Genomic DNA, 13,003 nt, shown 5'->3' with positions numbered 1-13,003 from the left:
GCTATTAGCTTAATCTTATATAAATTTTATCAAATCGATCTTTACCGTATATATCGTAGACTTTCTTTGTGACCATTAGATTCTAAAGCAAATTGGGTGGATTTTAGAAGTTGACTTTTTTTTTTCCTTTCTTATGTTGAATTATTTTAAACAAATAGACTTTTATCAAATAAATAAATCCATAAATTGAGTCTCCTCAATTGGTCTGTCTAATCAAAAATTAATATAATTAGATTTAAGTAAGTTTAAAATTTGAAATATTTATTATTGGGAAATTTTTATTTAAATATCCTCGACTTGAACAGAACTAAATTTAAAACGAATGAAAACACCTATAGTTATATGCCAAAAAATATAAATAGATTTTTTCCACTTGTATAGATTCAAATAATTTAAGTTGTAAAAACTTTTTAATTTTAAGTATATCAAATAAATATTTTTAAAAAAAAGTCTATCAAATAATTATTATTTTAATATTTTAAGTAAATAAATTTTAAAACTAATCTCATATAATTATGATAAATTATATAAAATTAAATATGGACATGCAATATAAAATCGAAACATAAAAAAATATCATAATATAATATAATATAAAAAATAAAATGAAAAGAACTATTATAAATAAATAAATAAAAGCATGAAATGATACATATATATGTTTTTTTCTTTCTTTCTAAAAATTTTATTATTATAAATACAACATACTAACAAGTACAATTCAAGTACAAATTGATGTATGGTCAACTACAATATAAAGTGAAATCAATATAAAGCACAACAAATGATGGGCCAAAAAAAATCAAAGAAACCTGTTCATGGCATATGTACATGTAAGGGCGAATCCAAAAAAAACTTTTAGTAGGGAAATGTAACACCCCTAACCCTAATTCGTCGTCAAAATAGGGTTACAGAGCATTATCGGACTTTTCAGATAAAAAAATAAATATTTCATACCATTTAACATACATATTAGAAACTACTCATAATCACTTATATTGTCTCTTATATGAGCCCTCGAGGCCCAAAATACACATTACAAATGAATCGAGACTAAACTAGAACCTCAGAGAATTTTTTGCAAAACTTCAAAATTTTTCTTAGGTGTAGGGGATACACGCCCGTGTGGCTAAGCTGTGTGGCTCACGCGGTCAAGAGACACGCCCGTGTCTCAGGCCGTGTGGGCATTCGAAATAGGGGCACACGGCCGTGTCCCAGCCCGTGTCCATGCCCGTGTAACTCCCTGACTTAGGTCATATGGTCAAGCCACACGTCCGTGTGCTAGGCCGTGTGAAAATACCTGGCATTCTATTTCCCAATTTTAAAGATGCAGGGGACACACGGCCAAACCACATGCCCAAGTGCTAGGCTGTGTGTCATACACGGCTGAGATACACGCCCTTGTCTTTGCCCGTGTGGATGAAAATAGGTCATTTTAAGGCCACATTTCTCACTCATTTTAGTATCAACCTATGCACAACATTTAAGCACATCAATGAACCACAACAAAACAATCATAACAATCCAAAATCATGTTTTAAACATAGTATATCACTATATATACCCAATTACTCAAACTTGCCTATTTAATTAATCCAATAACTCTACCTAAGTTCACCATAATTGAAATATACACAAACACATATATCATTGACACCAACATCATCAATATATGTCATATCCAACCTAACATATATATATATGCAAAATTACAATTACTAACATTTACACAAGACAAACTTTGATTAAATCCACACAAACCCTATACATGCCATATTAACCATAGTGTATGTTTCAAAAACTATCGGAATAAGCTGGATAGTTTGACTTGATGTGCTGATCCGATATCCCGACCTCACGATAACTTACAAAGACATTAAACAATACAAGTAAGCTTAATAAAGCTTAGTAAGTTCGATGGGTTAAACGTAAATATTACCAAACCTACTAAAACAAATTAATTAAATAAATAATTCAGTGTAAACTTCCTGCCAATCACAATTTCAAATAATGAATACACTTATTTCAGATCAAAACCAACAATAAACAACAATTCTTCCAATTTCAATTACATAAGTCACTTACAAAATCTTACCAAATCAGAGAACGGCTTACGGATAAGAGTACATCATTTTCTGAAGCCTGCAGGCTGACAGAAGCTCATGAGAGCTAAACAGAAACCCTTATGGAAGCTCGTAAGAGCTGAACGGAAACCCATAAGGGTTAAACAGAAACTCGTGAGAGCTAAACGGAAAGTAAAAACGAAAGTTAGCAACAAATGCTGAACCCCAGTTTACTTGGGTAATTTTTCACATTTTCCTCCAATGCCGTCAATTCGATGAATGCTGAATGCACTCAAATCCCGCGTTCCATTTGTTTCGAACATTCAATTTAAATTCATAACTTTAACAATATTTCACTTTCAACAATAGATATGAATAAATACATAATATCATTCATCAATTCAATATATATATATTAAATTTTAACTGTACGAACTTACCTGGGTCAAATTGCAAGATTTGCAGACGTTTAGGGACTATTCTGCTAATTTTCCTTTTTCACGAGTATCTACGGGCTCTTGATCTAAAATATAAAATTACTCATTCATTAGCATATATTTCAGTTCCAATTTACTTCACAATTAATACCCCTTAATTTTTAAAATTTACACAATTGCCCCAACTTTTACAAATTTTGCAATTAAGTCCCTTAACTAATTAGTCAATCAAATGAACTAATTTTTCTTAATTGATATTTTATATAAATATTCTAGGCTATCATACAACCCTTGATAAACAAAAATTTAATACCAAACCATAATATTTAACCTTTTCACACTTTGGTCCTAAAATCAACATATAACAAAATCACTTTTTAAAATCATCATACGAAAAAATTAAAGTTCTAAATCCATGTTATTTCATCAAAAAAATCCAGTATTCGTCAATGGTAATTTTCAAAATTCTTAATAAAATCAAAAACTAAGGTAATAGTTAGTTGGACCTAATTGTAAAAGTCTTAAAAACACAAAAATTATAAGAGAAATGCAAGAATTATACTCACATGAAGATAAAATATGAAAACCAGCTTTAAGAGCTCTTCAATGGTGTTTTTTGACAGAAAATTGGAGAATAAATTGTCTAGAAACTCTTAAAATCCCATTTTGGCTGTTTTATTTTATTTTATTTTCAATTTTACCCTTAAATCACATGATTTTATTATTTTTCTTTGCTTATGCCGCCTCAGCTATCCCATTTGTTTCTATTTACTCTTTAAGTCCTCCTTTATTTACCATTTAAGCCATTTAATCTCTATTTCTTTTAATTAGCAAGTTTTGTACCTTTTTCAATTTAGTCATTTTTAGTTAATTAACTATCAAAACGTTAAAATTTTCTAACGAAACTTTACTACTACCTTAATGGCTCTGCGTAAATATTTATAAAAATATTTACGACTCGGTTTATAGAAACGAGGTCTCAATACCTCATTTTCTAAAACCACTTAACCTAGGTTTTTGCCACTCAAACCTAATAGTTTATTATAAAACATAAATTACTAATTCAAAAATATTTTTAAAACCACGTTTTTCTTGTAAATACTAAATAATAAAATTTATGAGCTTACTCGTCAGATTTGGTTGTCTTGAACCACTATTTCCGACAACACTGAAATTTAGATTGTTACATTGGAATTTAATTATAAATTTTTCATAGATCAAATATAAAATTATTTTGTATTAATTTATAATTTCATCATTTTTGAAAGGATTAAACAAAAAATATTTTCATTTTTAGGGGGCTAAAGTGTAATTTTATTATATATTAATTTATAAATTTTTATTTATAAGAATACAGAGTTGAAAATTTTCATTTTAGGAGGCCAAAGTATAATTTTATTTTATATATATGTATAAATTTTCTATTTATAAGAGAATTAAATTGATTTTTTTAATTTTTAGGGACCAATGCCCTCTATGTATATGTTGGAATAAACTGTGAAGATTCATACATTACAATTGTGCATAATAAAATTAAAATTTGAATAACGACTTAAGACTTTCACCACTGATGTGATATATAATTATTATCATTCTTTTAAATAATATAAATTAATATGTCCAAATTAATACAACATTAAATAAATTATTATATAAAATTAATATACAAGATAAAAATAAAATGAACGAATATATGAAAACATTAACACCTAAAAGTTCATTTAAACTTATAATAATATTTTAAAAATACAAAATTCTTTAATTTTGCCCTTTCGTATCTTTCCTTTTTTTTTTCTCTTTCCTACATTATATTTTCTTCTCTCTTCCCTCACCAGTACCACGCGTCTCGAAACCCCACAAAAAACGAAGAATAAAAAAAGTGCAGGTGTCAAGAATCTAAGCCCAAACATTAAAAATTCAGCTAAAATGACTTTATATATTAAAGTATTAAGAATTTAAGTTAAAAAATTTAAGAAAGTCATATTAGAGGAATAAATAGTATTATATATAATTTGGTCAATAGACACAACAAATATTCTTACTGCCTGATTATTATTACTATTACTATTATGTGGTAGCGAGAAAGGTTGATCTGAATTTCATGAGAAAGTGTATATTTATCGTTTGGTCAAATCAAAATTTCTGGTGTTATGTTAGTTTTATTTTCAACCTTTTCGCTATTCATTAAAACGACTATACTTGAGATGCCATAATTCGGAGATTTAAGTTCGTAACTTTAAAATAAAGTACTGGAAAAAAAATACTTCTTTTATCTGTCTCATACTTGATTTAATAATATTAATAATCAAATTAAATTCATTTTATTTTGATATTAATTTTTAAAAATAAAAATAACATATAATCAAAATTGAGTCGATTTAGCTCAAATCAGCTTAGTAATATCCTGTTTTAACCCCTGTAACACAAATGCCGACTTGCCAGCCTCGGAACCATTGACTACAATTTTAACAATTATTCATTAAGATAATGTTTTTCAATTCTTGATAATGGAGCACTGAATCTATATCATTCTTATTCTTTAAGATCAACAATTCACTCCAAACTAATATTCGAAACCAAAACAAAAACGATTTGTACTTTGAGTTCTTTGTTGGCCGTCTTATCTCTAGTGCTATAAGCTGATTGTCAAACGTGCCCATTCTTTTTTCCAGGCTAGAAGAAGCCTATAAAGGATAAACACGCGTTATTGATGACAAGGACGAACGTAATCCTAACACTGCAATACACTTTTTTATAAGCACGCTTGATTGTTTCTTTATGTCAGATTTTAGTTGTTTGGATAACCCACACATCTTATCAGAGACCTTAACTTCTATAACACATGCATGCATATAATCCTTTAATGGATATGTATTTCTAATCCAATTGGAAATGCTTGGAAATCTTGACTTTGGGAGATAAGACTCTCAAATTGAATAGTTTTAGGGATAAGTTCGAATCCATTACACAATCAAGAACCGATGTATTAATAAAGCATGGTAGAATCATGGAAAACACCATCACCACCATCCATGGACTTTGTATGGATCAAATCAGTGGGATATAAAAGCTTAAATATGCACCTCTCATGTGGAATGTGGTTAATGTCGCTGCAGGGTGTGACAAAATGTTGGCTTGGATCTAAGGTTTCTGTATCTGGTACACTTTTGGCATGCCTTGTCTGGTATGCCTGCCTAAGTAAAACGATCAAAGAGATTTCATTATTAAATTATTGCTAAAAGGGATGCTACTCCATAACACCTTCCCACAAGAACCTGAACATTTAAAAGTTAAAGCTAATGATGAAAAGATTGCATCTCATATAAAAGAAACAGTTTGACAAACACAAAGGAAAAGGTTTGTTTGATATGTACAGAATGTTTGCAGATACATCTTAATTTCAGTACACATCCTGAAACCATACTGATGATAACGTTACCCAATGATTGAAGCCACCTGAATTTCTGGTCCTCGATGTTCTCACCGACTGGTGGATACATGAACATTATTATCTTCACCATTTGCTGATTCAGCTGACTTCTTCATAAGGGGCTTGGGAATATCACAGTCATCTTGAGGGCAACGTTGTTGAGGGTGAGACAACAACATGGACATGAAGCGGAAGAGGGTACGAGGTAGCCCATGTCCACTCTCATGGATGTATCCTTCGTACTCACTAACATGTTCAAGTGCATCAACCAGTGCATCGTAAACTGCCTGGGGACAGTTATCAGGTCCAGGCTTGTCATGGAGGTACATCACATCCAGAGTGAAGAGCTTCTGGTTTACAGGCCATTGATGATGGGGTCGTATTGATGATCTGCAGTATATAAGAATCTAAAAGACAACAAAATATAACACCACTTGTAAGGTTTCCGAGCAACAGGAAGAAAACAGAATCATTTATATGCAAACCACAAATTACATTAACCATTATTACAAATGGAAGAGATTTAACCATTCCTATGAACAGAATCATTTATAAACAAAATCGTCCAAGCTTGTGTATAAGACATACTAATTGGTAGGTACACGCTTACAAAAGGGCTGTTGAGTTTGAATCTTTTCCCCTACTTAACCAATGATAACAATTGATTAGAAGAAAAAAAAAGAAACAGATACGGACCACTCTTAAAATGCGGTTCTGGGCACGAGATTTCTTGGCTTCATGAGCAGCTAAGCGGAATAAATTGGTGAGGTCTGCTTGCCCAGTAGAGACAGTGGTAGCCGAGAGTGCTCGAACAGCAGCAATGGTAGACTCAACATCACTACTAAACTCTTTTCTAAGCTATAAAAAACAAAACAAACGGAAATGAAATTAAATGCCTAAATTAAAAAGATTCAAAACCCTAATTTTCAAATCAATGAAAGCCTAGATTATAATCAAATCTAAAAGAAAAAGAAAAGAAAAGCGAAAAGTACCCAAGAGGCGGTTTTGGAGAGAGTGGCGAAAGCGAAGCGGTGGTCGGGGTTGATAGAGAGCTTGGAATTGACAAAGAGAAGCATAGCTTGCTTTATGGAATCCAATCTGGTGACTCCCGCTGTTTTCATTTCAACAAGCGATTCTGCGTCCACATCAACGCAAAATATTATGTCCTCGCTGTTTATTCTCGTCGGATTCAATATGTAACGCCCTGCTCCTCCCACCGTGGCGTCGCCTTCGATTCCTTCCATTTTCATTTGTCCCCGATTTCCTTCCTTCGGGAGAGAAGAGGAAGACATTCGCAACCAAACAAAAGGTAGAGAGAGAGAGGGGGGGGGAGAGGAAGGTGCCAAACAGACGAGTAAAACGATGGTTTTGATCTTGCGTTATGCTTAAGAAAGTCCGATAAAACGCTACGTTTTGGTTTTCTTTTCCCTTTGTTTTTGGCTACTTTGCTCGTTTGGCGGCGAAAATGGCGCGTACGCATGACCACAGCAGCGAAGATCGTGATTGTTCTTCTAATTGGTCTCTTGACGAAGCACATCGACCTAGGTCTTTGTTCTCCTTTTGGGGAAATTTTGAAGATTTAATTTGTCTTGATTAGGGTTATATATGGAGATGGCATCGACTTCTCTGATGCTCAAAGCATGCAACCTTCAGGTATTTTGCTTATCTCCTAGTGCCATGGAATATACGGTTAAATTCAACAAAGTTTGTCTAAATCACGTACGTTTTATTTGGAGGAGTGCATTTGGTTGAAAATTTGTTACAAATTACAATACCGCGAATAAAGCAGGTACTTACCTAAAACTTGAGCTATTAAACAAAGATTTGTTTGATACGACAACGTTAATATTACATAGGTGCTAGTAAAAGACTTTACGAAAATAGTAATGGGTTGTTTGATTTTGTCTGTTTTCCAGTTTGCGATGCCATGCTAACATTTTATGTTTAGGTATTCAAAATTTCAAAGCTTAGCAAATGATATGTTCAAAAAAAAATTTAACAAGTGATATTTTGCATTTTCGTAAGAGTTTTGGTGATGAACCAATTAATATATATATTCACTACATTGGTTTTAAAGGGGAAGCCAAATAACGTACGTTCTTAGACATCTCAAATTCACTGATAGTACTGATTTCTCCTGTCTGTTTTGCTTTTGAAATTTTAATGCTTCAAATCATATATATTTACTGGATTTAATTGACAATTGAATAAAAATATTGTTGCAAGGATTGTTATGAACTTACGCCTAATCCTTCTCATCACAAGTAAGTTTTTCCTCAGTCTAAATGGCTATGAATTGGGGTTGTTTTCGGCCTAGGAATTTGGGTGAGCCTACACCCTACATTTCTCTTAAATCTTGAATTTTTATGTCTGATCGATCATGCTTTTGGTACATAACATTTAGTTTTTGTTTTTTTTTTTCAAATGTTTTAAAAGTTATTTCTCATATTGGTTCTGTTTTCAACTTAACACTTATCCCAGAGTTTTACAAGGGAAAAAACCCAATGAAATCACTAACATCACAAAAACAAGCCACGTTGTATAGTTTTAGCCACCAAATCAAAACCTCGTGAGCTGGTGATGGTCAGAATATTACTAGCTAAACTTGTGTAACTTCATGAATTTTAGCCCGTTAAATCGTGGATATAAGAAAAAATTCCCCAACGATCGGAGACAAACAAGCCATCGATGACTCGAAAAAACAAACCGATTCAATTTGAGAAAGCGAGTCATTCGAAAAAAAAGACCTAATGACACCCTCATGCGGAGGCCGCTTGAAAGGACAGCACAGTAGACCAACCCGCTTGAGAAAGAGATAAACAAGCGGCTCACACTGCTTTTTGGAGAGTAATTACAATCGCAAAGTATATTTGCCCCTCATTTTATTCCTTCTTTCTTTTTCTGCCAAAATGATATGCTTCCTTGCCTAAACTCAATGCGTGTCACTGTTTTTTTTTTCTTCTATTTGTTCGACCATTCTGATCACATGATCAGGACTTGATATGCCAAGTGGCAACATCAGAGCGCATTCCAGGAACAGACACAATACATCAACCCGCGAATTTATTTCTCCTCTTAACAAAGAAAGATTCTGCTTGCATTTTACGAGTTGAGCTCGTGAGGCAGGGAAATTAACAAATATCTCCGGTCCATCCGCTCGGCTTTACGGCTCTATTATGTCAATAGAGTTGTAGGGTTTAAACTATTAGCCCTTTACTTCACTTGAACCCATTGCACTCCAAAACTAAAACGCTAGAATCCAAGAGGAAAGAACAGAGCTCTTCACAGAAGTAGGCTCTCCTCGCCATTTATTCTTTTGAATTATTCCCTTTTTATTTTCGTTTAATTGTTTATTTTTCATATTGAATTCTACTTCCTGGTTTCTGCCAGGTCTTTTTCTTAGCCTTATATTCATCGTTTTATATTTTATTGGTGCGGTATTTGTAGTATCCTATCCGATTCTAGAGACTGAAAAATTTGCTCTTTTGTGCGTGTGTGTGTGTGTGTTTTAACTTAAGATTTTCTGTTTGTCTTTAGTTAATACATGTTTTAGGGTGAAGTTAAGAATTTTCTTTAAGTGTCAGCTTTTCATTAGCCTCCTGCTAGAACTTCACTTCCAAAGAAAAAATCCATTTTTTTTCCTTTTCATACGGGATTACTTTTAGGCTGTTCAATTTTTTTTTTCTTTTGCTTTAAGAAAAGAACAAAAAAAAGCTGTTGAAATGAATATTTCATTTTAATTCTATGTTATGTTCCCTTGTAAATTCGCAGGACATTTGTGGGGAATACTAGTGGAAAGCCAGAATGCAGGCTTGTGGTGGAACTGCAATGATGGGTTCTTTGCAGCAGCCTATGAGAGTTAATAAACCAGCTTTTCCTTTAAAAGGGTCTCGTTTTGTTGGATTCCCACACCAGGTTAAGCTTAACTCAGTGAAGCCCTGTAGAGCTCAAGTTGAAGGCAGCTTAGTTACTGGGAGGCCTAGCTCTTCAGTCTCTGCCTCTGTTCTCGAAAACAGCTTAGTGGACCATGGCCTCAGTGAAGCTGATCCTGAGGTAAGTTCTATTATTAAAAAGGAGAAGGAGAGGCAGTTTAAAAGCCTTGAGCTTATAGCCTCTGAGAATTTTACATCCCGTGCTGTGATGGAGGCAGTCGGGTCATGCCTCACAAACAAGTATTCCGAAGGACTACCTGGTAAAAGGTATATGCTATATATAATTGAGCAAAGTGAAAAGAGATTTAATTCTGTTTTTGGTTTTGATTTAATTGATTGCAGCCAATGATCTTTTTGTTTTTTGCAGGTACTATGGTGGCAATGAGTACATTGATGAACTTGAAATACTTTGCCAGAAGAGGGCTTTGGCAGCATTTCATTTGGATAAAAAGAAGTGGGGCATTAATGTTCAACCGTTGTCTGGTTCTCCGGCAAACTTTGAGGTTTATACAGCTATTCTTAATCCACATGATCGAATAATGGTAATATTCTTCTGCCTGTTTTAGCTACCGTAAATTAGTGTTTTTCTGCTAGATGGTACTCAAATCAATGATTTCTTAATATAACTGGTATAGGGTCTGGACTTACCTCATGGAGGACATTTGTCACATGGATTTATGACTCCTAAAAGACGAGTATCTGGTACATCAATCTATTTCGAGTCAATGCCTTATCGACTTGATGAATCCACAGGTTATTCCTCGTTGTTTGACTTACTGACTTTTAGTGGTTGGTATGTTTGCTTGGTGGTTGATTCAATCTGATAGAAATATGGAACAGGCCTTGTTGATTATGACATGCTTGAGAAAACAGCTACCCTCTTTCGACCAAAGCTCATAATTGCTGGTGCCAGTGCATATCCTCGTGATTTCGATTATCCTCGCATGAGGAAAGTAAGTTGTTTGTTGCTGGGTGTGCTATAATGCCTACCCTAGTTTAGCTATCATTTAATGAAAGCTTTTTCTATATATGTGTTGCATATATTCCTTCTTTTAGCATATAACTTATCGGATTGATACCTGTTGGAAGATCGCAGATGCTGTCGGTGCATTCCTCATGATGGATATGGCTCATATAAGTGGACTAGTTGCTGCTTCTGTAGTTGCTAACCCCTTTGAATATTGTGATATTGTGACGACAACTACACACAAGGTTCGGGATTAATATATTCAATTGTTGTGTGGAACTCTATGCATGTTAAATTCACTTGACATACTACTTGTTCTGCTTGTTTAAATGTGTATTAAGCGTACTTGATCTTCATGTGAACAACCTAATTAATTTTCTCACTCGTTTAGTCTTTGAGAGGTCCAAGAGGTGGTATGATCTTCTTCAAAAAGGATCCTGTTCTTGGAGTTGATTTAGAATCTGCCATCAATAATGCTGTTTTTCCAGGTTTACAGGTTAGTTTGCCTCATTTGCTCCTTTTGCTATCTGAATTCCCTATTCCAACCTCCTGCTGGCTTTCAAACATCAAGCTAAGGTTTTCAAGTTATGAACTGGCTATGTCATGAGAAGCCTAATGTTGTCTATGCAGGGTGGCCCTCATAACCACACAATTGGCGGACTAGCAGTTTGCTTGAAGCATGCACAGTCACCCGAGTTCAAGGCTTACCAGAATCAGGTACTGTCTGTCAAAGATACAAAAAATTCATTCAAACTTATGTCCCGTTGATCAAGACTAATGTGGGTACTTCATCCTGCAGGTAGTGTCTAATTGTAGAGCCCTTGCAAACCGATTGGTTGAACTTGGCTATACGTTGGTTTCTGGTGGCACCGACAATCATCTTGTGCTTGTGGATCTGAGGCCATTGGTAAGTGACTATATCTTTTCTGATTCTTGAAAACTTGAATAGCTTCAGGAACCATTTTTGTTTCTTTTAAGACAGCCTAAGCTTCCTTTGCCTCTCCACTTGTATTAACTTCTCTTTCAATAGGGTATTGATGGGGCTCGGGTCGAGAAAATACTTGATATGGCCTCTATCACCTTGAACAAAAATTCAGTGCCTGGTATGTTCTGCTTTATTTGCATTTACATACACGCGCACAATAGATATATATATGACCAGTGTTGACACATTTCAAAATTTTGCCTTGTAGGGGATAAGAGCGCACTTGTTCCAGGTGGCATTCGCATCGGATCACCCGCTATGACCACTCGAGGATTTAAAGAAAAGGAATTCATAGCTATTGCGGATTTCATACACGAGGGTGTGCAAATAACTATTGATGCTAAAGGATTAGTTTCCGGGTCATCAAAGCTTCAAGAATTCTTAAAGTTTGCGGCGTCTTCCGATTTTCTGTTGACAGATAAGGTGTCGAGTCTCTGCAGTAGAGTCGAAGCACTTACAACCCAATTTCCCATTCCTGGTGTGTGAACAACACCGATTCACTAAGTAATTTTTGAGTTATTAGAGGCTGAGAAGAAACGTCAGAACAAGGTGAAATCTCCAACACAGATTCCAGGGTTTATATTTGAATAATTGAATGTATTCACAGATTTATGAAAATTTTCAACTGATATTGAGATCTAAATCTGGTATTATAGGAAGGTAAGGCAAGTTCTTCAGTTCCACCCAAATCCAGGATTATACTTCAAAGGACTTGCAGTTTTCTTTGAGGATGAGGATGTAGCATAGATGCTAAGCTTTTAATAAAACGAAAAGTACTAATATAAAAGCTAATTAAATATGTCAATGAATCCTTTAATTTAAACTGCAAACTTTTGAGTAATTTATAATTATTATTTAGTATTGCAATCAACTTCTTTTAATACTATATTTTTAATTTAGAAAAAGTTTTATCACAATTCAAATTTAGAACCACCGAAGAAAATGATATAATATTGATAATTATTTAGTTTACTTACAATGGAGTTATGCAAATACAAAATGTTTTAACTATACATGTATTACATACTATTATATATAAATTTAATTATTATATTATTTAAAAAGATTTAAAAAATCGACGGAATTCATTCTAAAATTTTTGAAATGTCTAACACTCATTTTTAAAATTATTAGTCCTTAATGTCACATAGATTTTGCATATTTAATTTTTAATTAGTTTAAAGAAAAA

The 13,003-nt window shown here is 33.5% G+C and overlaps 2 protein-coding genes across 5 annotated transcripts; one reads left to right on the top strand and one right to left on the bottom strand.

Annotated features, from left to right (window-relative positions):
- Window positions 1–5,800: 5,800 nt before the first annotated feature.
- Window positions 5,801–7,395, bottom strand: LOC107906991 (uncharacterized). Its single transcript, XM_016834167.2, has 3 exons — window positions 6,923–7,395; window positions 6,627–6,788; window positions 5,801–6,337 (listed from the first exon to the last, which is right to left on the bottom strand). Exons 1-3 carry the CDS (start codon window positions 7,220–7,222, stop codon window positions 5,981–5,983), a joined length of 819 nt encoding a protein of 272 aa, XP_016689656.1. The 5' UTR covers window positions 7,223–7,395; the 3' UTR covers window positions 5,801–5,980.
- Window positions 7,396–7,452: 57 nt separating this feature from the next.
- On the top strand, window positions 7,453–12,700 carry LOC107906992 (serine hydroxymethyltransferase 3, chloroplastic). Of its 4 annotated transcripts, XR_001686826.2 has the most exons (12): window positions 8,869–9,220; window positions 9,702–10,129; window positions 10,230–10,404; window positions 10,498–10,615; window positions 10,703–10,815; window positions 10,952–11,074; window positions 11,221–11,325; window positions 11,460–11,546; window positions 11,629–11,736; window positions 11,860–11,932; window positions 12,023–12,363; window positions 12,471–12,700. XR_001686826.2 is itself a non-coding variant. In XM_041093160.1 (11 exons), the coding sequence occupies exons 2-11, from the start codon at window positions 9,735–9,737 to the stop codon at window positions 12,298–12,300; spliced, it is 1,575 nt and encodes a 524-aa protein (XP_040949094.1). In that variant the 5' UTR covers window positions 7,453–7,583; window positions 9,702–9,734; the 3' UTR covers window positions 12,301–12,525. The 4 variants fall into 4 exon arrangements, 3 of the variants coding, with proteins under 3 accessions (XP_040949094.1, XP_016689658.2, XP_016689657.2); XM_041093160.1 differs by lacking the exon at window positions 8,869–9,220 and adding an exon at window positions 7,453–7,583 and having other exon boundaries at window positions 12,023–12,525; XM_016834169.2 differs by lacking the exon at window positions 8,869–9,220 and adding an exon at window positions 8,410–8,794 and having other exon boundaries at window positions 12,023–12,525.
- The last annotated feature ends 303 nt before the right edge of the window (window positions 12,701–13,003 follow it).

Source organism: Gossypium hirsutum, chromosome D05 (genome assembly GCF_007990345.1).
Source record: "Gossypium hirsutum isolate 1008001.06 chromosome D05, Gossypium_hirsutum_v2.1, whole genome shotgun sequence".
NCBI lineage: Eukaryota > Viridiplantae > Streptophyta > Magnoliopsida > Malvales > Malvaceae > Gossypium > Gossypium hirsutum.
This window is presented reverse-complemented; position numbering and strand designations above follow the sequence as displayed.

What these genes read in the sequence shown, in the direction of transcription:
- LOC107906991 (XM_016834167.2), bottom strand. Translation starts at nt 7,222, where the DNA reads ATGTCTTCCTCTTCTCTCCCGAAGGAAGGAAATCGGGGACAAATGAAA. An exon ending in TCTCCAAAACCGCCTCTTGG is followed by an intron (nt 6,789 to 6,922) that starts GTACTTTTCGCT and finishes TGTTTTTTATAG; the next exon opens with CTTAGAAAAGAGTTTAGTAG. An exon ending in AGAACCGCATTTTAAGAGTG is followed by an intron (nt 6,338 to 6,626) that starts GTCCGTATCTGT and finishes GTTGTCTTTTAG; the next exon opens with ATTCTTATATACTGCAGATC.
- LOC107906992 (XM_041093160.1), top strand. Translation starts at nt 9,735, where the DNA reads ATGCAGGCTTGTGGTGGAACTGCAATGATGGGTTCTTTGCAGCAGCCT. An exon ending in TGACGACAACTACACACAAG is followed by an intron (nt 11,075 to 11,220) that starts GTTCGGGATTAA and finishes TCACTCGTTTAG; the next exon opens with TCTTTGAGAGGTCCAAGAGG. An exon ending in GAACAAAAATTCAGTGCCTG is followed by an intron (nt 11,933 to 12,022) that starts GTATGTTCTGCT and finishes TTTGCCTTGTAG; the next exon opens with GGGATAAGAGCGCACTTGTT.